The sequence below is a fragment of the Sphaeramia orbicularis genome, chromosome 13 (assembly GCF_902148855.1).
Source record: "Sphaeramia orbicularis chromosome 13, fSphaOr1.1, whole genome shotgun sequence".
Classification (NCBI taxonomy): domain Eukaryota; kingdom Metazoa; phylum Chordata; class Actinopteri; order Kurtiformes; family Apogonidae; genus Sphaeramia; species Sphaeramia orbicularis.
The window spans coordinates 28,336,082-28,361,970 of NC_043969.1; the positions used below are offsets into that span (position 1 = coordinate 28,336,082).

The 25,889-nt window shown below is 40.9% G+C and overlaps 2 protein-coding genes across 2 annotated transcripts in view; one reads left to right on the forward strand and one right to left on the reverse strand.

Annotated features, from left to right (window-relative positions):
• Positions 1-427: 427 nt before the first annotated feature.
• Positions 428-5,626, forward strand: LOC115431874 (ribonucleoside-diphosphate reductase large subunit). The gene is made up of 4 exons (XM_030152553.1): positions 428-613; positions 2,475-4,456; positions 4,940-5,128; positions 5,218-5,626. The coding sequence occupies exons 1-4, from the start codon at positions 595-597 to the stop codon at positions 5,407-5,409; spliced, it is 2,382 nt and encodes a 793-aa protein (XP_030008413.1). The 5' UTR covers positions 428-594; the 3' UTR covers positions 5,410-5,626.
• Positions 5,627-5,884: 258 nt separating this feature from the next.
• sipa1l3 (signal-induced proliferation-associated 1 like 3) overlaps positions 5,885-25,889 on the reverse strand; it is a 74,226-nt gene continuing 54,221 nt past the window's right edge. Inside the window, exons 8-24 of the mRNA XM_030152552.1 lie at positions 25,443-25,546; positions 23,606-23,763; positions 22,918-23,500; positions 21,620-21,718; positions 21,319-21,494; positions 18,143-18,394; positions 16,363-16,545; positions 15,191-15,312; positions 14,799-14,911; positions 14,268-14,713; positions 12,408-12,626; positions 11,912-12,074; positions 11,647-11,830; positions 10,510-10,659; positions 9,423-9,549; positions 8,612-8,693; positions 5,885-8,105 (exon numbers count right to left, since the gene is read on the reverse strand). Coding sequence (XP_030008412.1) covers positions 7,923-8,105; positions 8,612-8,693; positions 9,423-9,549; positions 10,510-10,659; positions 11,647-11,830; positions 11,912-12,074; positions 12,408-12,626; positions 14,268-14,713; positions 14,799-14,911; positions 15,191-15,312; positions 16,363-16,545; positions 18,143-18,394; positions 21,319-21,494; positions 21,620-21,718; positions 22,918-23,500; positions 23,606-23,763; positions 25,443-25,546 — 3,344 coding nt within the window. The 3' untranslated portion in view covers positions 5,885-7,922. The remainder of the gene's footprint in view (positions 8,106-8,611; positions 8,694-9,422; positions 9,550-10,509; positions 10,660-11,646; positions 11,831-11,911; positions 12,075-12,407; positions 12,627-14,267; positions 14,714-14,798; positions 14,912-15,190; positions 15,313-16,362; positions 16,546-18,142; positions 18,395-21,318; positions 21,495-21,619; positions 21,719-22,917; positions 23,501-23,605; positions 23,764-25,442; positions 25,547-25,889) is intronic.

Sequence of the window (25,889 nt, forward strand, 5' to 3'; positions counted from 1 at the left end):
ATTTTTCTCTTTTACACAACCGTCCAAATCCTGATGCAGCCATTCTTCTATATTTCTGTCTGTGGTCTGGTTTACTTTACATTTATATTTTACATGTTCATTATGTAGTTTATATGCAAGACTTTATATGTACTTTTATATTGCAAAAACAATGAATGAGAGAAATTCTGGGTATATATATACACATATTTATACAATCTAGGGCAAGTATGTTTTGTGCTTCTGTGATCACTAGTCACGGTCTGTTATCAGATGAGTGGAACAAAACAAAAACGGCATGCTAAGTGACCTACTTTTCTGTCCCGCCAGATTATCATTCAGGAAAACAAACGGAAAAGGAAGTTTATACTATACTCGCTGTTTGATTGGTCCATATTTGCCAAATCCCGCTCACCCCGGCGCTGATTGGTCAAAGCGCACATCACTCACTCCTCCCGGTTATTACGCCTTCCGTACAAATACTAGCATCGCGGGATTTTCAGGATCATTCCCGCTTTCTCTGCCTGATAGAGTGGATAGTCTGCAGCCAGCCACACGTTTTCTTAACGTGGAGAAGTTTATCTTATAGCTGGAGTCCCGTTACATCTGCTCAACATGCATGTTATCAAACGAGGTGAGCTCTTCTTGTTGTTGTTGATGTACAGGTAGTTCCAGGCCTCGGTTAGCTTCTCTGCTGTCTGTGTGTTAGTAACACGGACACTGACAACAGGGACCAGACCAGGACCTGAAACTGGCAGAAGTACTGAACATGAACTGACTGATCCCTTCTTAAAACAACCCAAACTTTATTCGAGCGAAACTTTGACCTCAGTTATTTGACTTTAGCAAGTAGCTAGCTTAGCTGACGTTAAGATAGTTAATGTGTAATGCGTCATACGTTTTGCCAGGATGATTCGGTTTATAGTTTATAAACTGTCATATTCTAAAATTCTGCTGTTAAAGCTGTCGTTGACTATTTAGTCATTTCTGTGTAATTCAGGTCCAATTTTGTATTAATGTTAGTTCTATGGTATTACCCATAATCCTTTGTCCTAGTTGGCGCCAAAACTCGATTTATGCTTAGTGATGGTCTGATGAGGTTTTCATTTTGAATTAATGTATATTAGTTTATTTACCTGATGTCAGCTGGTTGTTTAGTGAGTCTTAAAAAGTTTCGTATACGATATAATTTTGGAGGCATTTACGCATTTCCTAATGACGCAGCCTATTAATCTGACCATTACCTCTGAATACAGACTATTGTAAATTTCCCTATGGGATGAATAAAGTATCTATCTAATATCAGTGGAGATGCAGATCTTCACTATCTGACGTCTAGAGCTGATCAAATGCATGCTGAAGGTCCTTAAATATTGTCTCTCGAGACAGTCATATTGTGTTTAATATATGCATCTTTTTGTTTCTTGTCTTAACTCTTGTGTTTTCTGTCTTTACAAATGGAAATGCAGAGAAACACGGAAATATCATGTTCTATATATGACATAATTGGGTGTTGTCATCTGGGCTGGGCCTGTTAATCTGTCACTTTGCAGTGAAAGTCAACTAGTTATGTCTTTTGGTCCTGGGTGACTGATGAAGGAACCAGTTGGATATTTGCACTTTTAACTATTCTTTATTATGGACAGTACGTGATATATTTGCTAAAGATCAGAATATTAATTAGTTATAAATTTTTTCCCAACATATTGATGAGTAAAATTAAGTGACATTCAAAACGGTGTTGTAACTGACAATATAAACAAAAATAACTTTAAAGATGAGGTGTATGTAATGTTGTAAATCCTCTTAAGGGCTTTTTAATGTTAAATACACACCTTTAACCCTGTTTTTAAGCTTAAATAACAGAAGTGACTAGATATTGGGTACTGTAAGGTCCCATATTTTCATAATCAACAGTCTATTGTAAGTGCAGCTGTTTAACTGTACAATGGACAATAAAACTTGGATAGAATCAGTTGAGGATGCCAGGGCTTATACATTATAAAAGACATGAAAATAACAGGAAGTGATGAGAGGAAAGGGCCCAGAAAGAAATGTTGATGAAAAGATCTTTATTTCTTTAAAATATGCTGAGTCACTTGATTAAATCATCTTACAAAAATGTGAGTTGTTTGCCCAAAGTTTATTGAGCTCAGTTAACACTTACCACAACCTGAGGTTCACAATCTTACTTGCGCAAAAACACCATATATGGAGTACATATTTCAGTCAGGGCCTTGAAGGGACAGCAGAATAAAGTGGTTTCAGTCAACAGACTTGGCCACAGCAGGAAGAACTCAGTGTACCATCCATCGTGTCTCCCAGAGGCCTCTGGACATTTTTTTGGCTCTCACATCCACAAAACTGGTGCAAAGCATTCCTTTTGGATTGGAGACTGGCCTGTGTGACTCTTTGAGATCATTAATAGATTTGTCTGCAAATATTTTTTCCATTTATCTGTAGTAATTTTTAATTTTCCTTCTTTTGTCTTTCAGATGGACGCCAGGAGCGCGTCATGTTCGATAAAATCACCTCTCGCATCCAGAAGCTATGTTATGGACTGAATCCTGACTTTGTGGACCCGGCTCAAATCACGATGAAGGTGATCAAGGGTTTGTACAGTGGTGTCACCACTGTGGAGCTCGACACACTGGCCGCAGAGATCGCCGCTACACTCACTACCCAACACCCTGACTATGCCATTCTCGCTGCACGGATCGCTGTTTCTAATCTGCACAAAGAGACAAAGAAGGTGTTCAGTGAGGTGATGGAGGATCTGTACAACTACATCAACCCCTTAAACAAGCGGCACTCGCCCATGATCTCTAAGGAGACCCTCGACATTGTTCTTGAGAATAAAGACCGCCTCAACTCAGCCATAATTTATGACAGAGATTTCTCCTACAACTTCTTTGGTTTCAAGACTCTGGAACGATCGTACCTGCTCAAAATCAGCGGCAAAGTGGCTGAGCGTCCACAGCACATGCTCATGAGAGTGGCTGTTGGAATCCATGGAAAAGATATTGATGCAGCCATTGAAACCTACAACTTGCTGTCAGAGAAATGGTTCACTCATGCTTCTCCTACACTCTTTAACGCAGGAACCAACAGGCCACAGCTGTCCAGCTGCTTCCTTCTTGCCATGAAGGACGACAGCATTGATGGCATTTATGACACTCTGAAACAGTGTGCCCTCATCTCCAAATCTGCAGGAGGAATTGGTGTTGCTGTCAGCTGCATCAGATCAACAGGAAGCTACATTGCAGGTACTAATGGCAACTCCAATGGCCTGGTCCCGATGCTGAGAGTTTACAACAACACGGCACGTTATGTTGACCAGGGCGGCAACAAGAGGCCAGGAGCATTCGCCATGTACCTGGAGCCGTGGCACTTTGATGTGTTTGATTTCCTTGAACTGAAGAAGAACACGGGAAAGGAGGAGCAAAGGGCCCGAGACCTTTTCTATGCCCTGTGGATCCCCGACCTGTTCATGAAGAGGGTGGAGACTAACAAGGACTGGTCTCTGATGTGTCCAAATGAGTGCCCTGGGCTGGACGAGTGCTGGGGGGAGGAGTTTGAGAAGCTGTACACCAAGTATGAGCAGGAGGGCAGAGTGAAGCGTGTAGTGAAAGCTCAGCAGCTGTGGCACGCCATTATCGAGTCCCAGACCGAGACTGGGACACCATACATGTTGTACAAGGATGCCTGCAACAGAAAGAGCAACCAGCAAAACCTGGGAACCATCAAATGCAGCAACCTGTGCACAGAGATCGTGGAGTACACAAGCGAGGACGAGGTTGCGGTCTGTAACCTGGCCTCCATCGCTCTCAACATGTACGTCACTCCTGAACGGACTTTTGACTTTAAGAAACTCGTAGATGTCACCAAAGTAATTGTTAAAAACCTGAACAAGATCATTGAAATCAACTACTACCCCGTTAAGGAAGCAGAGAACTCAAACCGGCGTCACAGACCTATCGGGATCGGCGTCCAGGGTTTGGCAGATGCTTTCATCCTGATGCGTTATCCCTTTGAAAGCCCAGAGGCTCAGCTGCTCAACATCCAGATTTTTGAGACCATCTACTATGCCGCGCTGGAGGCGAGCTGCGAACTGGCGGAGAAATATGGCGCCTATGAGACATACCAAGGTTCTCCGGTCAGCAAGGGGATCCTCCAGTTCGACATGTGGGAGAAGACGCCCACAGACCTGTGGGACTGGACAGCACTGAAGGAGAAGATTGCCAAGCATGGCGTTAGGAACAGCCTGCTGCTTGCCCCGATGCCCACTGCCTCCACCGCCCAGATCCTCGGCAACAATGAGTCCATTGAGGCCTACACCAGCAACATCTACACCCGCAGGGTCCTGTCTGGAGAGTTCCAGATCGTAAACCCTCACCTGCTCAAAGATCTGACGGAGAGAGGACTCTGGGACGAGGAGATGAAGAACCAGCTGATCGCTCACAACGGTTCCATTCAGGTAAACATCCTGTTCAAAGCAAACATCTAATACCATCCTCTGCTGCTGTATTTGTGATTATTTAGGTAGCAGAGTTTTGTTTTTTTAAGTCTACAATTTAAAAAAAAAAAAAAAAAAAAAACAGAATGCAAGTGTTAAAACTACATAAACTGATTAAGTTAAATGCCAACACTGAGCCCGTTTACATGTATGCGTCATGTCCAATTAATACAATTGTCTGATTACTCCCAGTTAGAGAATATTTATGGTCATGTAAATGGACTCACTGTAACTTTGACTCTTTACTGGTTTCTTTACTCACCTATGACAAACCTAAAAGTTAAATTGTGGACCAAATGAAAGATTTCAAGAAACGATCAATATTTTTGATTTCATATCAAATAACTGATAGAATTAACTTAGTAGTATTAGACTTGTACTGGTGAAGAACATGTATTTAATTTGGCCGTAAATATAATTTCCACTTCTCTCTTGTCTTGACAGAACATTGCTGCAATTCCAGATGATCTGAAGCAGCTTTATAAAACAGTCTGGGAAATCTCCCAGAAGACCATAATCAAGATGGCGGCAGACCGCGGCGCCTACATTGACCAGAGTCAGTCCCTGAACATCCACATCGCAGAGCCAAACTATGGTAAACTGACCAGCATGCACTTCTACGGCTGGAAACAGGTAAGAAGAACAGGGGGAAAATATACTGGTAACGCCTGGAGTAAGGACTTAAAGAATGTGATGATTAACCCCTCCCCGTGTCGCTGCAGGGTCTGAAGACGGGGATGTACTACCTGAGGACGAAGCCAGCCGCCAACCCCATCCAGTTCACCTTGAACAAGGAGAAGCTGAAGGAGTCGCAGCCAACCAAAGCCTCAGAGCAGGAGATCAAGGAGCGCAACACCGCTGCCATGGTGTGTTCTCTGGAGAACAGAGACGAGTGCCTCATGTGTGGATCTTAAAGTCTATTAATTCACCTGTTGTGCTTGAACATCAGTTCTGATGCTCTTTAGAGTCACTGTGTTACACATGAAACTTGAGCATTTGATTAATTAATGCACTGTTCACATTGTATATGAATAATTTTATTAACAAAGTGTCATCTTATGTCAACGGGACGCACAAAATAAAATGTACTAAAGGATCTATTTTATGTAGAAATAAAGCTTTGTAACAATATCATTTTTGTGGCTTCCCTCGTATGTATGATGGATGTGTTGAAAGAAATCATTGACAAATCTTGATGTGATGTACTTCAGGTCAAATAAGATAATGAACTGTAATTAAAGTAATTTCATGGAACATAATGAGTCTTACTAGCCAATAAGTGGACACCAACCTTTGTTCTGATAGTTATTTTTAATATATTTTTTATAAAATAATGAAAACATAATTTACACTTTTAAATGTACACTTATTACAACCCAAATAGTTTGTCACTGCATCTTGTGCTCCTACCACAGAGAGAGCACCAATGCATAAAGGAAGTAAGCCAGAAATCAAAAACAATGCAATCATACAAATTAAATTTGTACAGAGATCAGCAATAAAACAGCTTAACTGAAAACACAGTACCCTCTCATCTTCACTATTGTCTGCAACAGTGGCCAATGTGTTAAAAAATAAATTATCAAAATATTTAACATCTAAAAACAGACCTAGTTATACAATATTACCATTAACCTTAATGCATTATTGATTTGTTCAACATGAATCATTGCGTATGCTATAAATACCTTAAAATTATACAACACAAACAAAATGTATTAAAGGAAAAACCTCGCCCCTTTTACATTAGCTAAAATTTAAGACTAAAATCAGCTACACCTGCAAAGCTGCATGAACGAAGAAAAACAGGAGTGTGTTAGTCATAGCTTCATTTACTCTGATGGACCACGATGAAACCAGATCAGGGACTGGTTTCATTATCGCTAAACCAAACAGAATAAGTGTTGAATAAAAATGTTACTGGGATGTTTATTGTTTTAACGGGAGCAGGAGGAGATGGCAGTTTTCTGTCTGAATACGACACTTGTTCCCTCTTGTTTTAGTGAATCAAAGTACGTGTGTTGTGTCTTTAACAGCATCTCAAGGTACCTGAGTGAGTTGGAAAATCAGATGACATATCCAGTCTGACCAGGGAAGAAAAACTCCTGATGAGTGAGTGTGACAGAATTCAGTACAATTTTTCAGGAAATATCAGAAAGAGGAAGTTGTACGATTAGATTCATCCCTGTAGGATTTATCGTCCAGTCGGTACCAGCATCCAAAAGAACAGTCAGATACTCGAGTATTAAAAATAGATATACTGTGGTAGACAATATCATTAAGCAAGCTAGCAGTATAAATAGTGTTGTGTTCGTTTTTGGGTTATCACAGAACACAAACCCTCTCATACATACAGACTGGTTCTGATATGAAGGAGCTTCAGTGTTGGCGAGTGAGTTTCATGTACAGTAAAGGTTTTTTTTTCCCACAAGCACAAATTACTGGAACTTTGTTCAGATTAATACGCAAAGTTAATGTAATTAAATAGTTTCAAAGCTGTACTCCGGTAAAATCACAACAATCCAGTACGTTTAAGATCTGAGATGATACGGCACTGCTGAAAACATCCGCTGTTTGCTCTCGCTCTGATGGCTTGTTTCACATCTTTGGGCCGCTCTTCATCCATGTAAACGGAGGAAAGTGAACGCACCGTGGCCCCAAGTTTTCGTATTACAGTAAACTTATTTTGATCATCATCACTCAGACTTCCTTTGACAGACCGTCACTCACACTCCCACACACACCAAAGGGGAATAAAATGCATCAAGCACAAACACTGTTGTGCAATAAACGCTTCCGAGTATTTGTTGTACCATCAGTCATCACACACACAAACACACACACACACACACCTACCTCTCTGTTATACAATATCAGTACAATATAGATAATATTGATACATGAGAATTGTACCACACAGGCATCTATCTACAGTACCACGTCTGTAGAGCTTCCATTTTCTCTAGTGCATTCTGGGAGATGCAGTCTGTGAAGTTTTGTTTTTTTTTTTTCTTTTGGCTGATTTGCTGCAGCAACAGTATTAGGCCTCTCCAGGTGATGTAATGTTCTCAAAAAGAGTCACATGTCCTCTCCTGCTCCCTCCTCTGGCATAGTACTATATGTATTTATATATAAGACAAGGATATAAGACTTAGTTTATAAAAATAAACGGGCTCAGAGATCAGAGAGGGAGGGTCGCTGCGCTGGGAGTGTTGAACGCCAACGTCATCCGTCGGTTTCTCTCTGGTTTAAGGCAGTCCAGTGGAAGCTGAGTGAGGTGACATCATTTTAATCCATCGCCACCCCGTGTGTGCAAGGAATTATGGGCACTAAAGTGGGTAGCGCTAAAAGAATACTACTCTCACACTCGCCGTGACCTGAATTATACGCTCGTCCTTCTTCTTCTTCTTCTTCTCCCCTGTTGTCGTCACTCCCTCTGTGAGTCGGTGTTGTGCGCCTCCGCCTCACTTCCTGGCTTGTTGAGGTTGGTAAAGAGCATGCTGAACTGTCGCAGCTGCTCACTGGCCGTGTGGCTTTCCTCCTGCAGACGCTGGTTGTTCTCCCTCAGGTTGGCCATCTCAGCCAGAAGCACCACCTTATCCTTCTTCTCCTGAAGGAAGACGAAACATAAACATACAGATCAACATTAAGACCCAAGGCACATTCAATAGAAAATAAACAGGTTTGAATAAAGAGCACTGCTGAATGCTGTTTTTTTTTTCCCAATATCCCCTGTGACTTCAGTTCTAAATTCAAGATATTCTTTCCTGCATGTACACTGCTAGAATATGGTGAATATTTTTTTATTACATTCCCTATTTGTGTATGTAATCAATATTAACGTCGATGATTATAGACCCCCCCCACCCCACAATGTTCATTAAATCATAAACATATTACTTGTGCCAATGTAAGCATGTCATGTATCATTAGAATGATTACATTCTACATATTTTGGATATTTGGGTGTTTTTATGGAAATCATGAGCCCTAAAAAACAATTTATAAAGTCTTGACATATACAGAGGATTATTCATGTTCCTGTACTCTGACTCTGGAGGGTTATGGCGCTGGTGACGAATGTTTCACTTTGAATATTTTCACATGGAAACTTACTTTCTCCAGATCATTGTTGAGCTGTTTCAACATCACCTCCAGGTGGTAGAGCCGTCCTGACAGGTCATTGGGCACCTCATCACTGGGAACACACACACAACACACATTAGTTTGAATAAATGCAACACCAACACATTCACACAGGCGGTCTGGTACAAGTTTCACAGGTGTTTGTACATTATTTATTACCACAATTGTGCATGTTGAAAAAAAAGTCCTTTCTCAAACATTTTGGAATCCTGATATTTTATCGTGGCTTCACTTAGTCCATCCTCCTGTATGACAAAATCTGTAGAATCCAACGTATTCACAAATATTAACTCTGGACCAGTCTCACATGCTCCCTCCAGATGTAGCACCACTCTCACCTGGGTCAATGTTTTCCATACTTACAAAGTTTATATAAAATCACTCCATTGGTTAAGTGACTGTCACACATGAGGTACATGAGGTATCAGTGTTTGTTGTGTTATGTAGTTGCACATGTATGCTTTAAACGACTTCAGGATAAATGAGTCATATCAGATCCTGATGTGAATCAGCAGATCTTCAAAACCTTTAAGGAGCTGCTCATTGGCAGCTCAGAAACCAGAACAACCAGTTTCTTCTGCAGAAAATGCAAAGAGGAGTAAAAATTAATCTAAGTCAAATGCAGTTTGGTTTGTGACCACCAGGTGGCAGCAGTGACAAACTTTATGAACAAAAACCAGAGAATGGAAGATCTACCTGAAGGACTTATTTATTCTCTGTTTTGGATAAATGTGGTGTGTTTTAAGCTCTGTGTGATCTTTGTTTTCAGACATGGACTTACCCGCTGAAGGTGGGTGTGGTCCGTGGCGTCTGAGGAGTCTGAAACTGGACTGGACTGACGACGGGCCTCATGTCTGGACCCCCAACCTGTGGCTCCGTCAGTGAAAACAGGGAAATGGCTCTTTGTGCTGCAACAGACAAGCAAAGTCTCACTTTCTGCTGTTTTCTTCCTCTTGTATCTCTGGAGACACGACACAATCACAGTTTGGTTCAGGTAGAGCTGGCGGCAGGTGAGGCCACAGATCAAGTGTTGGTCTGAGTCTGGTGTGTCTCTGCTCTGAGACAGTCTTTTAACTCAGCAGAGGACACAAAGGGGCAGCAGAGAGACTCAGTAAAGAAACTGTGTGTGGGAGCAGGTGATTATGTACGGGTGCAGATCAACGCCCAGATCCCAGTTTCTTTCCCAGGAGTGTTGAGTAACAGAAGAGCTGGGGCATGATGAAAGTGATCAGCCCCAGCATCCACACAAACACATCACACCCAATAATTAAAGAGATTTCTTGAATCAGAAGAATCAAAAGAGACTGTGAAATCTTGTGAACTGAGTTTAAAACCACACTTTGCATATTGTCATTTTTGATTGTACTTTAAAACCATGTATTCCACAGAGATTATGCTTGTATGTTAATTTAATAACCTGTAGCACCATTTCCAGTACTAGCCTAAGGCACTATAGTCAGATACACTGGAAAAAATTAAGAATCCCCTACTTTTACCATTTAAAGGTTCTGTAATTTTGTTTACTCTAGAATCTACTGACAACATCTCTTCTATTTAATTTAAGAGGATTTACTTACAGAAAATGACAACCAATCAACATCACATAATACAATATTTTCAGACATTAGCTAAATAATGGAAAGGAAACATTCATTATTAAAAACACAATTCTGATGTTTTGATTTGAGTTTTCAGAAATCAATATTTGGTTGAATATTCTTATTCCACCACTGGCACAAACATCTATTCTATTTTTTGTTTTCAATGTGGCTCAGGTCTGGAATTTTTTTTTTTTTTTTCTAGAAATGAAGATTATCTTTCATATCCCACACTGAACCTTGGCTGAACAAAATGAACTTGTTTCTCACCTTCGTAGGCTTTAGCAGCGTTGACCAGGCTGGACCACTCCAGCCCACAGGCGGTGTCAGGGAGGGGCATTAGGCAGGGGTCCAGCCTCCTCAGAGGGGGAACCTTGTCCCTCACTTCAGTAAGAGACAGCTCTGATGCCGACAGAGGCACTGAAGGAGATGAGAGGAGAACAGCTGTATTAAGTAAACACACCCAAAGTTCTGAGTGCCTTCACATAACAGCAAGAAGGATGGTTTCTGTCATGTTTTCAGCACTGATTTGATGTTTCATGCTCAACCTCCATGACCCCACTCACCCTGCACATGAAGTGTTCACCCCCCTACCCTGGGAACCAGACTGCTGAACTGCCCCCCCGCCTTCCCCACATATACTGTCCTTGCACCTTAACAATAGGTCATGATGTGGTTAAAGTCACTATTGTCACTTTATTTCCACATGTTAACTGTTGCTGCTGCTTACATCTACGACATGTTGGTTCCATATGAACCATCTTGGACCCTGAGAACGTCAGGGACAGGTCTTTTGCTGGTGCCCAGAGTCAAGACTAAATACGGTGAAGCTGCATTTCAGTTCCATATAGCTAAACTCTGGAACAGTCTTCCTGATGACATGAGACAGGCCTCTACTCTGACAATGTTTAAGTCCAGGCTGAAATGGCTTTGTTCAACTGTGTATACAACAACTGAAAGTGTTCTATCTGCACTCTTCTCTTTTACTTTATTTTAACTGATTTTATTTATGCTTCATTGATTATGTTTTAATTGTAATTGTGTACTTTTAACTTGTCTCTTTTCCATTTTTGTAAAGCACTGTGAATTGCCCTGTGTATGAATTGTTCTATACAAATAAATCTGCCTTGCCTGCATGCACCACCACCTTAACTGTTACTGTATAATGTGCAATATTGTACAGATTCAGAGCTTTATTTTATTATATTCTAGCGTATTTTATCACAGTTTTTATTCTATTCTATTTAGCTTTTGTATATTTTATTTTTAATTTAATATTTGATCTTTTTTCATGCTACAAACACCGAGACATGGGTAACTACATTTTGTTCTATCATGTCTATTGACTGAATGACAATAAAGCTGAGTCTGAAAACGCAAATTGTCTTTGGTGGAATTTAAACTCACCCTTCTTGCTCTGCATGTGGTTGGAGTGGTTTGAGGAGGCAGAGTGTTTGCGCGTGGGTAGTGTACAGGTGAAGAGCACATCAGTGGGCGCTGTCTGGTTCTCAGAGTTGGCAAAGTTGGCATCCCTGCGCCCGCTGCACAGTGACTCATCTGAAAAAGTGCGCTGCAACGTCCGCCTGGGAGACTGCAGAGGGAGATGACAGAGATCAGAACTGTCCAAGAAAATGTGTGGATGTGTGATTGTGTGTGGGTGTGTGTTCCTCACTGGATCTCTTTGTGGGGTCTCTCCAGGGTTGTCCATGATAATTAGTTTCTTCAGGTCGTCTTCGATGGTGCTCTTGTACGTTCGCCGTGGAGAACGCAGGTCCCTCAGTGAAGCTCGAAGTCGTGGCTGCCCGAATACGTTCTTTGAATTCATATCAATCTGCCTGGAAGACACGAAGCAAGAAAAAACAACCTGAGAACGGTGCCCCTGGGGTATGGGGAGACATGGGATGACACTGAAAGAAGCAGAAAACAAACATCTTGATGCTTACCTTTTAGAATGTCAACTACCCTTTGCTTTTGTCCTGTGAATTACTACATCATTCTACTATAATCGAGCTCTTTTGTTGAGACCGTCATAGACCTACATTGCAAAATCAGTATGTGATCTTATTTTGCACCAGACTGTGTGGAATTTTCCTTGGATGCACTGCAAAGAGACAGTGTCCTACTTTAACCTGCAGGAAACTGTCACACAGATTATTTTAAGCTCTTACTTCTTGCTGTTGTCAGAGCTGGATGTGGTGTTTGAAGGTGGTGTGCTGGTGTCTTCTGCATGCCAGGCGCTCTGTCTGCTCTTTCCATACAAGGCCTTGGGGGCGGAGCTGGACAGAGGGGTGGCGCTTAAGTGAGCGGACGTTGGCGTTGTCGTGGAAGCTCGGACAGGTCGGGCTTTGTCCACTGTTGGAGTCTTGTAACCCTGTGGTGTGTAGGCCCTGTGAGGACAGACGGACAGACAGGCATGAGATTGATAATCAAGTTAAACAACAGGAAATGTAGTTTTCATTGATTAGAAGACAAGGTGATGGTTCGGATTACTTTAAACACACTAAGCAGTCATGTAGTGTTAGAGGTGACAGTGAGACATCTGGCAAGTGAATGGAATTTCAGGAGTAGGAACGGTCACAATTTATAAGACTGAGTTTATTTTATAGATCTGCATGTAACAACACTACAACATGTATGAACGCAAAAGCATCACCATCTACACTGATGAATGATGAAGGTCATAGTAGCATTAAACACATGGTGACCCTTGAACCAGAGCATTAAAATGACCTGTCCTAAATTACACCTAGAAACACAAAGGTTCATTTGTTCCATACAGGAGAGCAGAGTAGTAAAATGGTCTTCGATCATATTTCATCAGTAACCTCTATTCTCACCTTGGTGGTGCTGAAAGATGCACAGCAGTAGGTACATTTCATCTACCATCTTATTCATATTAAGAATAAAATAAAACACTATCAACTGATGTACACGCCAGCTTGACATGTGTTGAATATGACAGTAGATTTAATGTAGAATCAGGGTGTCAGTGTTTGCATCATTCATGAAATCACTGCAACAGTAAACAACAGGGTTCACCACTGTTATTGACATCATAGCTGTGGAGTTACATAAGAGTGATTTTTAAAACTTTATATTTATAGCTGTTGGTGTTGGTGTGGATGATTAACAGACGTATGACTCCAGGTCATTTGCAGAAAAATGAAATATATTTTCCACCAGAGAAACTGTGATGAATTATAGTACTTTACATGTACAGAGCACTTAGATAATGTATCCATTTACAGGATCCTTCTCTGGTGAGATAAATATCACTGAGTAAGGTAAACACAAGACTGCTGCAGCAGTGTCATCACTTATTTAGCAACCTTGCTTTTTTATACACGACAAAAGCAAGATTCTTTCACCCACTAATAAACTCTTGTTTTGCTGCCAAATACTTTAGCTGATCAGCAATTTATCTCTAGGATGTACTATGGTGGAAACATATGTAATACAATGAGCCAATTACGCCATTTATTTGATGTTGTGTTGTACATTAATCATCGTACTTGAGGGAATTTTAGGCCCAGACTTCAGTTTAATTGCAGTACAGAGCGGTCAGTTCCTGTGTATGTTAGTGTGTTTAATGACTGTGTATCTAGGATGTGGGGGTGGAAGTAACGGCAGAGGATCTAAAATGATCTGCTCTACAAGGATTAGGCTGTTTTAATCTAAAATATATCCCGTGTATAGATATATTAAGACCCATGTTTACAAGAACCACACTGTTATTTTAAAATGATCTGCTGAGCTCTGGATGTTTGATCAAACACTGAAAGACCTTCAAATTTTGAAGGAGTCTTTAACAACTACAAATCAGACACATTAAATCAAGCAACATTAAGCTGACAGATTTATCACAGTAATGTAATACTTTCTAATCATACACATCTGAGCTTATACATCCCTCTTGTGTCTTACAGCTGCCTGCACGTATCTGTGCTAAAATTCTCAGTTGAGGTTAAATGTTGGCTCTGTAAAATGTGCCATAAAAGATGCATCTCATCAGTAAGATGGTCTCTTACCTGGGTTTGAAACTGTCCATTTTATCAGCACTGGAGCCAGGCGGTGGGAATGTCCTCGTCCTGTAACCTTTGTTCTGATTGGCCGTGGCTGGTATGATGGGTGACGACTCCCTTCTCTTGGCTTCGCCCCCGCCGCTGCTCCGTCCCACTGACAGCTCCTGGAGGCCGCTGTAGGTGGCGGAGCAGTGCATGGGCTTGTGAGATTGGCTGTTGGACATGTTTCCGTGACGAGTGTTATTGTAGTGTGTCGAGGCGTCTATGCCACTGTCGTTGGACCCTCCCTTGTTGAGAAGGTCAGGGTCTGGGTCAGCTGGATCACCAAGACAGACTCCACCTCCTCGTTCTCCTCCAGTTCCACTGTCAAACCAGCGCTCGTCGCTGTGGCTGCTGGAAGCGTTACTGGACAGTGTGTTGCTGCTGGAGTGGCTTGAGTACTGAGTCTCCCCCTGCAGAGGACACAAGACTATAGCAGTCAGACTGAAAGAAGCGGAGAAGGTGACAGACGAATAGATCACATGAGCCAAGCCTGACCTTCGAGTGTCTGTTTGGAGAATCTTTGCCTGGGACATCCTGTCTCAGCCTCCGCTGCCCCCCTCCACCTCCCGGTCCTCGGGATGATGATGCTGGGACATGCCAGAGGGGCTCTAGACAGAAAACACACAGACACCCACAGGATTAAAGCAAATTACACCAAACCTCCACAGTTGGCAAAGAGGATTAAATACTTATAGCACATTTAAACACTGACCTCCCCCCACCTACAAACACACAAAATTACACTCCCTTATCTCTACTCCACTGTGTGCAACACTTAATAGTGTAGTTAGAAATAAGTATGATAAATGTTTAAACTACTTACAAATGGACTTTTTGTACACTTATCTTATAGACAGATGTAATATAGTTTTCTAAAGATGATGTACCTGTTTTGCAGCGCTCCATGGTGCTGTCCTGACTGGTGAATCCTGATGAAGACTCACTGGAGGTGATGTCTACACTGAGGTGAGGCTCGTACGGCAGCAGGGGGCGCTGTCCTGTCCCATACCTGACATAAAAAAGGAGCAGAGGAGGGATGATTAATGATTACACCCATAGAATTTACAGTAAGCCTGTCAAACTGTGTTGGCAAAAATGCAGGCTTTGAAAACAATTAAAGCAGTGAAAAGTCAAGGTCTGTCATTCATGTGATAATTCAATAATCTTACTTTTCTTGGGTGCAAAAGACTTAATATTTAAAAAACTAATAATAATTATTTGCAATGATTATGGCACCAAACTCCTAGAAAATCACAGATGGTCTAAAAGTTATTTACAACGCTGTAAATGATATAAAGCTTATAATTCTATATACTGATGCAGTAAGCAAGGATATATTGTAATATTTAAATTAAACTTAAAGAAACTGACAAGGTATTAAAAACAAACCATCATCTGGATAAAATCAGAGACAAAAAAGCTTTTTAATGGAATCAGAACAGCATCTGTAATTTTTGTCTTTCCTGTAACTTCCAACAACACACTGATGTTAGGGTCTAAATCCAACACAAAATGAACTGCTGTCTACACTCTTCAGGTTTATCAGGAATTTTTCCACCTCTAATATTTTGATAATTCAACACATGTTTAAGTATATATCATGTTATTTATCATTACATGTAAACACATAATCAACTGAAACAGGGAAGATTAAGACGAAATTCAATTCTGGGAGAAAATTGTATGAATAAGGTTTGGACTTGGATTGGATTTACAGTTTCAGTTTCTCATCTGCATCCTAATGACAGTTGAATAAAACACGTTTCTCAGGTTGAACGAGATGTTATCAGCCTCCACACTGTCAGGAAGAGCCACCCACACAACAGATCCTTCCTCTAGGAGACAGTGTTCATACATGTCTAACGGCAGAGCTGAATGTGCTGCATTATTCAGACTTTATTATGAACTAATACAATCCGCCTTTAGCACACAAAACAGTGATGAGTAACACTGGACATCTTTAATCAAGATCAGAGGAGTGACTGAAGAGAGACCACACACACACACACACGCACACGCACACGCACACGCACACGCACACGCACACGCACACACACACCTGTCGGGTGAAGGTTTGTATCGCACAAAGGGGCCTGGAGTGATCCCAGGGGGCCCCATGGAGGAGAGGCCCACCAGGCCCGAGGAGGGTGAGGAGAAGCTGGCCGAGGGGTTCCTGTAGGGCAGCACCCTGTCGCCCCCAGCTGGAGACAGGCTGTAGTGGTTCTCTGGGTAGCTCACTGGCCTGTGGGGGACAGCACAGAGGAAGATGGTTAACCAAGATGAAAACAAACAAACCACTAAGAGGTGAGGAGTTTAAGTCAGGCTGCCACTGAAACAAACTCAACCATTTATCTGCATTTAGTGAGAAACACCTCAACAAACAGGAATCTGAAAAACTTAAAAACCTGTCAGGAATCAGTTCAAGTTCATAGCTTTGGGAGTTATTAATACCAGTACATTTGTTAACATCCTACCATTTTGTTTAGTTGTTGTCATTTTTATAATTTACTTTTGACATATTATCATTCATTGCTGGAATTTTCAAGCGTCACAAAACTATAGCTCTTTGTGCCACTTTAATCTTGCTCTGTAAGGCACTTGAGGCTGTGTTTTTGTATAAACTGTGATACATAAATAAAGCAGAAAATGAGTGGGTAGTATGATAAAAAGGGTTAGAAAAAAATAAAACAAACAAGAGCCAGCAGAGGATATTGAATCCTCTGGCCCCCACAAAAAAGAAAAGTGGATGAGTTGGTTAGGATAGTTCCACTGAGTTTACCCATTGACCACAGAGGAGTCAAGTAGTTAACGGAAAATATCAAATTATTTTCCAGTTGCTCTTCAACAAAATGATGAAAAACAACATGATGAACAACATGGATAGATGACAGAAAACAGAGCAAATGGCTCATCCAAAACACAACCAATAACTTGCAGCCAGTTTGGTGAAAAACTATTAAAGGCTTTTGATAGTTACATTTGCTAAATTACAACAAAATCAACACAATCAATCAGTACAAGTCTGCATCTTGGTTCATCTGAAGGGAAGGGACAAAGCTAGTGCTAAACATTCCTTCAGGTTTAAAACCCTGCATGTACAAAATAGCCTTAATATGAAAAAACACCATAAATCGTTTTTTTCAAATAATAATTTTTGCATACACATAGTAGTTTATAGGTATTTGACAATACCTTAAATGCAGTTTGATTACATCCCAATACTTTGTAATTGCTGATGAAAATCTATCCGACATGACTCGTGGTCACAGATGAATTAATTTATTCACACTGTGTTCATGTATGTTTAGTGAATTAATTCTAATGAAATGGAACAAAAATGCAATCTTAATATTAGAATAGGTTCATTTATACTATTAATCAACTATTAGTATTATGCAGTTGTACACATTAGTTTGGTGGTTAACATAGACCATTAGTTGCATATCATAGTAAAGTAGATTGACATTAAACTATATCAATAAATTAATTCTGTAATAACGCAAAATGACAGACAAATAAGACAAATAGGCAGTTTGGCAAAAAACCTGCTGTATTATTTTTAGTAGTGTCTCTAATGTTTGATCCTACATTTTTCCATAAAGGGGATACAAAACCACAACAGATGACCAAATAAAATGGGCTACTGATTATGAAGTTAACAGATTTCTCTGACTTTGAACATGTTGGAAACATTAGATAAGTCAGTTTACAATAGTAAACATTTATACTTTTAATAGTTTTGTATTCCCATGGAATGACATCTACATTTAAAAGGTATTTAGAGAAGTAACAGCTGTAGTATAGACAGATGAATTCATCATCTCAGTGATGGGTCTGACCTCTTGGAGTTGAGGTGCTGAGGCTCTCTGTAAGGAACAGGCATCAGGGCCTTGTGTGAACGGGGCAGCGGAGGAGGCGGGGGGCCCATAGGAGCCCAGCGCTGCGGGGTGGGGGCGCTGTGGAGGCCTGGGGGAATGGGTGGGCTGTCCCATCGCCACGTAGGCCGAGGGGAGGGTCGGTAGCCTGCTGCCAAAGGCTCCGGTTCTGGCTTCTGCTCCATGGTCTTCATCTCATACTCCTCTGTGCAGCCCCTAGGCGCAGAAAGAAGACAACCTTTTACTACAGCAACAAACGCAGACATTCCGTACAACATGTGAAACATTCAGCTCCAAGCCCAATGTCTGTTTTTAACACAACCTTCAGCCACAGCTTTTGATCCTCTGCTCTGGGTCAGCATAAACCAGAAGCATCTCTCTGAAGACCTGAACTGCAGCTGAACCACAACTGTGATTTTTGTACAGAGTTCAGTCAATGTGTAAAAAAACACACTCGATAAATTTCCTCAGAATACTCCACATTATCATCCTCTCATAACACACTTTGTGGATGCTCAAATCCTCCATGGACACATAAGAAGGTTCACTAATGAGCTCCCCTGACACAAGTGGAGGGAGGAGGAGAAGAAAGGAAACTGACTATTGGTACAACAGGACTCCATCTTGACGCCTGTGAGACTGAGGTCAAGGATCTCTGTGAGTGAAAGGCTTTTTTTTTTGACATGCACAGTGTGTTGACATGTGATGTATATCTGTGTACAGTATTAAATTTCCATGTACACTTTGAATGTTTTTTCAACCACCAGCTTTTAAATGAGATGAATGTTCTTCTCGTTTCAAACATGCACAGGAAACAGCACTCAAATTAAGATAATCTGGCATTTATTCTCATCAATTATGAAATGACTGTCAGAGCACCAAGCAGGAGGGAGTTCATCTCTTATTTAACAGCACAAATGCTTAATGCTTAACTCTGGAAATAACACTGGGTGTAAAAATTTCATATGTTCGTAGAGCTTCTACCCAATAGCCATCATTACTTAATTTAGCTGAATATGGGAGAACAGGGGGCATCAGGTATGCATAGACGACGAATTTAAGACCAGACTAATGCCAAGGGGGAAAAGCAGAGAGGTGATGAAACAGATGGCTGACAGCAACATAACAGGCACTGAACAGTAAGAACAAAAAGCAAAAGTGAAATCAGTGAAATCTATGACATGGCAGGGTTATTGTGTCTTTGTGTACACCCTTTTATAAAGGGTTAGTTAATGCAAATGACTACATTTATAGGAACCATTTCTGCAGGAGGAAGTAATTTTACATATAACAGCTCCTTGTAAACATTAGACAACTGTTTCCATAATCATTCAAGTCATTTTTTTGAGAAATGCTAAATTGGAGAATTTATTAAATGTAATTATTCATTCGTTGTCAGACCATATTAATCGATAATGACAATAATCATTAGTTTTTAACAACGGGGGTGGAAGCATAAACCTAAAGGAATAAGTATCAAATCCAGGTCAGAGAAAACACATTTCTTTCTGGCTAGATATCAGATGATGTAAGTGAGGTTTTTTGTTTGTTTTGATAGCCATATGAGCTTTTATGATCCAAGTGCCTGGCTGCACTTAGTACTCCATTTAGGCAGTGAACACATCATCAAATGAAAAATGAGTTCAGTATGTGCACAAATGGATTCACAAAAACCCCACATTGCATTGCCTGTAGTTTCAATGAAAATGAACAAAATACATGTTCAAAAGGACCAATCATAGAATACCACCTTAACAATATCTATTACTTTACAGAAGCACTTGCCCTGACCTCATGCACTAGCAAAAGAAAAAACAAAACAAAACACACACACCTTAGAGAGAACACAGCCTACCGACGCTGACACGAAGACTTCCTCCCATCGCCCTGGCTGAGTCCTGACGGCTGAAGCTCCCTGACACGTTCACACATGGTCATAAACGCTCTTAAATGGTGCCAATCCCATGTTTTCACCAGTGCGTTAGTCCATCTCACATGCACACAGCTGAGGCAGGACACCAATGAAAAGCACTTACAACTCCTGTCTTTCTCTTTCTTTCTCTCCTCCACCCACTTCTCTCAGACTCGGTAGTGTTGAGACACATCCTCCTCACTGAGCCTCTCCAACTCAACACACTCAATCCTCCCTCTCTCTCTTTATTTCTCCCTCCCTTTATCGTCCTTTTCATTCGTGCGGGGCTTGCATTTTTAATTAATCACTTCCACTCTTATTTATTTATTTTTAGGCTCTTTTTTCCTGCTGATTTCAGGCCTTAATCTCATGCAATCTGCTTGCCTGGCACACAAAGGCAAACAAGTCAGAGAGAGAGGGGAAGGGGAAGAGTGAAATACAAGACTCTAATTATCAGCTGCTTGTGTGTGTGACTGGGTGTCAAAGGGATTTAACTTGGTGTAATTAAACTGCCTTCTACATTAAAGACATTTAACCACTGTGCAATCACACAGCCAGCCACGATTACTGTATTTAGGACCCAAGAAACACACACATACACACACTGTCACAGAGTCTGTGATTATTTTTTCACCGCTGTAACCTCTCTGTAACACATATCAGAGTCTCATAAGGCCTCGTTATTCTGACAAAGTCAAGGCCGTGTGAGTACATAAAAGGTTGTAAAAGGACGATGGCTGGGAAAGAAATGAGGTTGGGGGAGGAAAGGAACACAGGATAGAAAAAGGTGCTGATAGTGAGCTGAGCGGGATGACAAGATATGAGAAGAAATGGAAACGAAGGACAGCAGATTTTGTTAATTCATATCAAAAAATTGCTTTTGTTTCCAAGCTTCATTTTGCCCGCTTCTTTTCCATTTGCAGGGAAATACATGCAGTTGAACGGCACATCATTCTTTTTCCCTGCTCGCTCGCTTCCTCTTCACTCCCACACAAAATCCTCTCAGAACATTGGAGTCTGGCCACTATCTCAACCATGCTCTGTGTGTTTGAGCAGAGAGGATCCTATGTTCACTCTACTTCACTCTTATCGATCCACTACTGCACCCAGCACTCTATGTCTTCACCCACTACCTCAACATGTGGAAGTGCCACAGCTGTTAAGGAATGAATCACCGTCATCATTGAGTTATCTTCAAAGAAAATAAAGCACGCAGACTCAAACGCACCTGCGAGGCCCCCCCTCTTCATAAGGAGGAATGATGACGACTTTGACTGTGACCGACGTCCTCAGCAGGTCAATCATCTGCTCATGAGTCAGGGTGACTGCGGCTACTTTGCAGATCTCCACTAACCGGCTGCCTTGCCTCAGCCCTGCCTGCCAGGCAAAACCATACTCCTCCACCTGTATGAAACAATTAAAAGAAAGTCTCTACACAAACCACTTATGTGCTGCCAAAATTTGACATGAATGAGTATTTCAGCTGATCAGCATGAGCTCTGGTGTGGCAGATGGCCCTCTGACAGTACCTCAGCCACAGTGCCGTCCAGGCGAACATGGAAACCCAGCTGTCCCAGGCCATTTCTCCTCAGAGTCATATCCACCGTCTCACATCCCACTGTTAAAGACTGGGGAAGGAGAGGAAGTAAAGGAAGATATAAAAATATTAATACATTACATTATTGTTCTGTAAATTTCATCAGCCTACAATCCAGTCACATTAGATACTTTCAGAAAGATTAACTTATCTATTAGATGTTTTTTTTATTTTCTGTTGGATTAAAAATAAAGCTCACTGGAGACCTGGAAATCTCCCAAACCCTGCACTTAATTTACCAAATAATTTCAGAGATTTTTTTTTACAAAATAGCGGTCATCAGCCTAAGCAGAAAAGTGCAAAGGTTCAATGAAAAAGGAAGCTATGATCATAGAGTATCTTTATGCTATATAATATGCTTTCAACTTTGACTCCAACATTGTTACATAACCCATACTTTATATTAGCCCCAGCTACGTTATGTCATTGTGCTTTTTCCTTTTCAAGACATAAGAGAAGTTTTTGTTTTGTTAGGGTAAAATTACACTTTTAGGATTATGGTCAAGTGTGTTGCTGCTGTTTTTGGGGTTTTTTTCTCTGATACAAGACTGTAAATACATAATGAATTTAAACATGTAGAAAACGGAAAGATCACAGTAGAGGATTATACAAATGTAAAAATATGACCAATGGCCCTGTATCTTACCGGCATGTTCTATCAAGGATTAATCACAACTTGAATTTGTGAGGTTGTCAGGTTCTGCGGCTATGTTAGAGTCCTGTGGTCTTGATGCAAGAGCTCAAACTCTCAATAAAAGTTTCACTGGAGGATAACTCATATATGTCACATATATGACTTCCAATCAGTGCTCAATAGTAACTATATTGATATCTCTAACCATTTCCATGTTATAAGCCTATTGGCTGTTGGGCTACAAAGTGTCAATCACATTCCATTTAGAACCACTAACGTGGACACAAACATGCTTATATGGATCAATAAAAAAAATAAATAAATAAATACAACTTTATCAATATATAGTTACTTAACAGTGATGTTATACAAATTTTTCAGAATTACAACAGTAGTAGTGTTACACAGCATGTTTTAAGATTAAGTCAAATTTAATGATGATAAAATGCAATAAATGGAGTATTAACAGAAACCTAATGACTTCTCCTACATATTGATCAGCTGGATTTAAGATATAGTCATCAAGCTTTATACAACCATCCTCAATGGGAAGATACACTCAGAGCCTCTACAGTTCAAGTGATCTCTGAACTCACCTTTAACCTCTGCACCACTTCCCTGATGTCCTGTGCACAGCCCTCAGGTACCCTCACAGCAATATGGTCTCCTCTGCCATAGAAGATCTTCAGTGCCAGTCGCTCCGGTGTCCAGCCGATGACATCCGCACAGAAACAGTTAAACACCACCTCTTTGGTGGAGCAGTCTATCAGAAGAGCATATTCAGCTGACAAACCCAAGGCACATGGGAGCTCAGTCCCACCTCCACTAAAGTCCTGAGCCTGAACTCTCCAGGCGACGGCACCTGCAGCTCCCAGCTCTGCACCCTCTCTTGCCTTTGAGCGTTCACGTTTTTTAGAGGCGAGGGAAATGAGGTTATTTAGTTTGCCTGCTGTGTCGAGAGGCGTGCTGCTGACATAATTTTCAGCCAGGTCGCGCAGGTATTCCTGACGTGTTCGTGTCGCCATGGTGTGAAACTTCTCTGACTTGTGAGCTGCATTCTCTGCATTGATAACTTTGGCTAGTAGGAAGTTACGAAAGGTTTCTGGGTCACGGAAGGTGATCCCACTGGGGATGGGTGGGCCAAAGGGGGGCACATCCTTCATTCTTGTCACAGCAACACTGAAAATAAAGAGGGATTTTAAGACATATTGGTCATCTATAAGCATCTATCATTGTTATGATTATTATTATTATTGTACATATAAACATATTTGTGCCATTTACCTATAACAGGTGTTTTCAGAGCAGGGGCTGTGTACACGGACAATCACAAAGACGTGTTGAAAGTGTGAACGAATGTTCTGTGGGGTGAAAGGCAAAGCTCCAGGCTCCTGAAAGATTATGGTGACTATATCGTTCCCTATGTGCCTCTTCCTCAGGAGCTGAAGGAGAAGGAAGAAACACAGAAGGATTACAAATTAATAAAATGAGCGAACATATCTGGCAAAGATACCACTGACTCAGTGATGGATTGAGAAAAGTCTGACGAGAGAAACAAGACATTGAGACGTTCACTACTAGACAGTTCACTGAACAACAGCTCTTTATGTAATTTGTTTTTCAGCTTGTGTGTGGGCTATTTGTGTCTGTGTGTCTGATGGTTTGTCCGTCTGTCTGTGTTTGTGTAGGAGACATGGCACAGAGTCCAGGCTGTATCTGTGGTATGGTGCTTGCCAATCCTCTCTTCATCTGCAGAGGGAAGTGTGAAAGTACCAATTATGTAATCCTGCCCACTGTTTGGCCGCAGACACACACATTCTCCAACATGCTGCCACAGAAGCATCCTTCACTCACACCAAGGTTACAGTTTTGAAAATTATGATTATTTTGATCAATGTGATTATCAGAAATTAATCAGATCACTGGCACTTTAATATTTTCCATTTTAATATGCAGTTATTTACATATTTATAACAGTTATATACTGTTTGAAAAAAAAAAAAAAAAAAAAAAAAAAAAACAGTCATCAGAAGTCATACATGTTGTGCATATCAGCTTCTGAAGTCCCATGCTCTTCTTTCCCTCTCCTAAAAGTAGGTGCCCTTACAGTGGATGTATTAAACCCTCATCTAAATTGTTTTAAATGGTGATGCTACCACCTAGAGGTTTATGTGAGAAGGTGACTCTGCTTGCTGCTGCTGTCTCTAAACCTCTGGATGGAGTTATTGTACAATTTATTAAACTACATTTTCTAAATGGAGGATTGATACTAATGAATTTAACCAAATAAGAGAATATCTATTACATTTTTTAAACTTTAGCTGTAACTTGCTTCTACAAATAAGAAAAAGCACTCTTTTAGGTATAATAATGTTTATAGTTCCACAGTTTAGAAGAATAATTTGATATTTAACATGTTTGAGGACAAAAAAATGACTCCTCCATAGCCTAGACTGTGCACTTACGAAAAGTGTGCAGTAATCCTGAGCACCCACAGGGCCTGTCTCAGCACATGTTTAGCCGTTAGAGCCTCTCACGCAAATGCTTATGCAAACTATTAAAAATACCCACACGCAAAATGTTTTCTTACACACAGGTCACTGACAGGCAGCCCACGCTGCAAACATACAGTGCCCCAGAGAATGTGTAGGAAGGCTACTTTATTTGAAGAAATAAAAAAAGGAGGAAATAAAGAAACTACTCACTACTGAACCCCACCCAGCTCTGATCCAGTAAAAGAATGAGAGGCAGAGAAAGGGCAAAAGAAAAGGCCAGTGAGTGAAAGAAGACAGAGGGCCAAGTCACACAGTCATAGAGAACCAGAGACTACAAAACCATGAGACACTAAATACGAGGAGAAAGACGTTTTAAATGAAGATGGTGACAGTCATGAGTTTTCACGTCATGAATTCTTAGTGTGGTTTATGATCCAGAGCAAAAGGCACTAACAACCACAGCTAGGCACGCTTTGGTGACAACAAAGGATAGCTATAGATGTATTTTTCAGCTGTACAAGCCAGAGCTTGATGTTTCACATTTCCCTGGTAAGCATACAGCCTGAGGTGATAGAGCTGCATTTAGGTACTTAAGTGCTTCTAAGCTTTATGGTTTAGTTTTTTACCTGTTGTGGGTTGTTGGGCATGTATGGCAGCATAGTGGACACATGGAACATGACCTCATAGCCTTGATAGGTTGTGTACAGAGAGTGGGTGCCCGTAGAGTCCGCTAGAGAGGGAAAGAGATTTAACAGATGTTTTAATGTCATATGAAAAGTTGTTACTGACAGATCAAACAGTTGTTAAACCATATTCAAACAAATGATGTAAACTGTTGGTCTTCCCCATAATAAACACAAGATTTGATTGGTCAGTTGATCAAACTCTGCAGGAAGTGCCAAAACACAGTTGTTTGCATGGCTGGTTGATACATAATTCAACAAATTAGGGAGAAAATTTAAAGTGTTGGATCATTTTTGAGAAGGTAAAATGCACGGTGAAATGCTAGCTTTGCTGGCAAACATTCACTTATCATTCATCCTCAAACAAAGATAGCACAGATAAATATGAAA

Excerpts from the sequence above, each read along its gene's own strand:
- LOC115431874 (XM_030152553.1), top strand. Across the intron at positions 4,457-4,939 it reads CTCACAACGGTTCCATTCAG|AACATTGCTGCAATTCCAGA; the intron begins GTAAACATCCTG and ends TTGTCTTGACAG. Across the intron at positions 5,129-5,217 it reads ACTTCTACGGCTGGAAACAG|GGTCTGAAGACGGGGATGTA; the intron begins GTAAGAAGAACA and ends GTGTCGCTGCAG.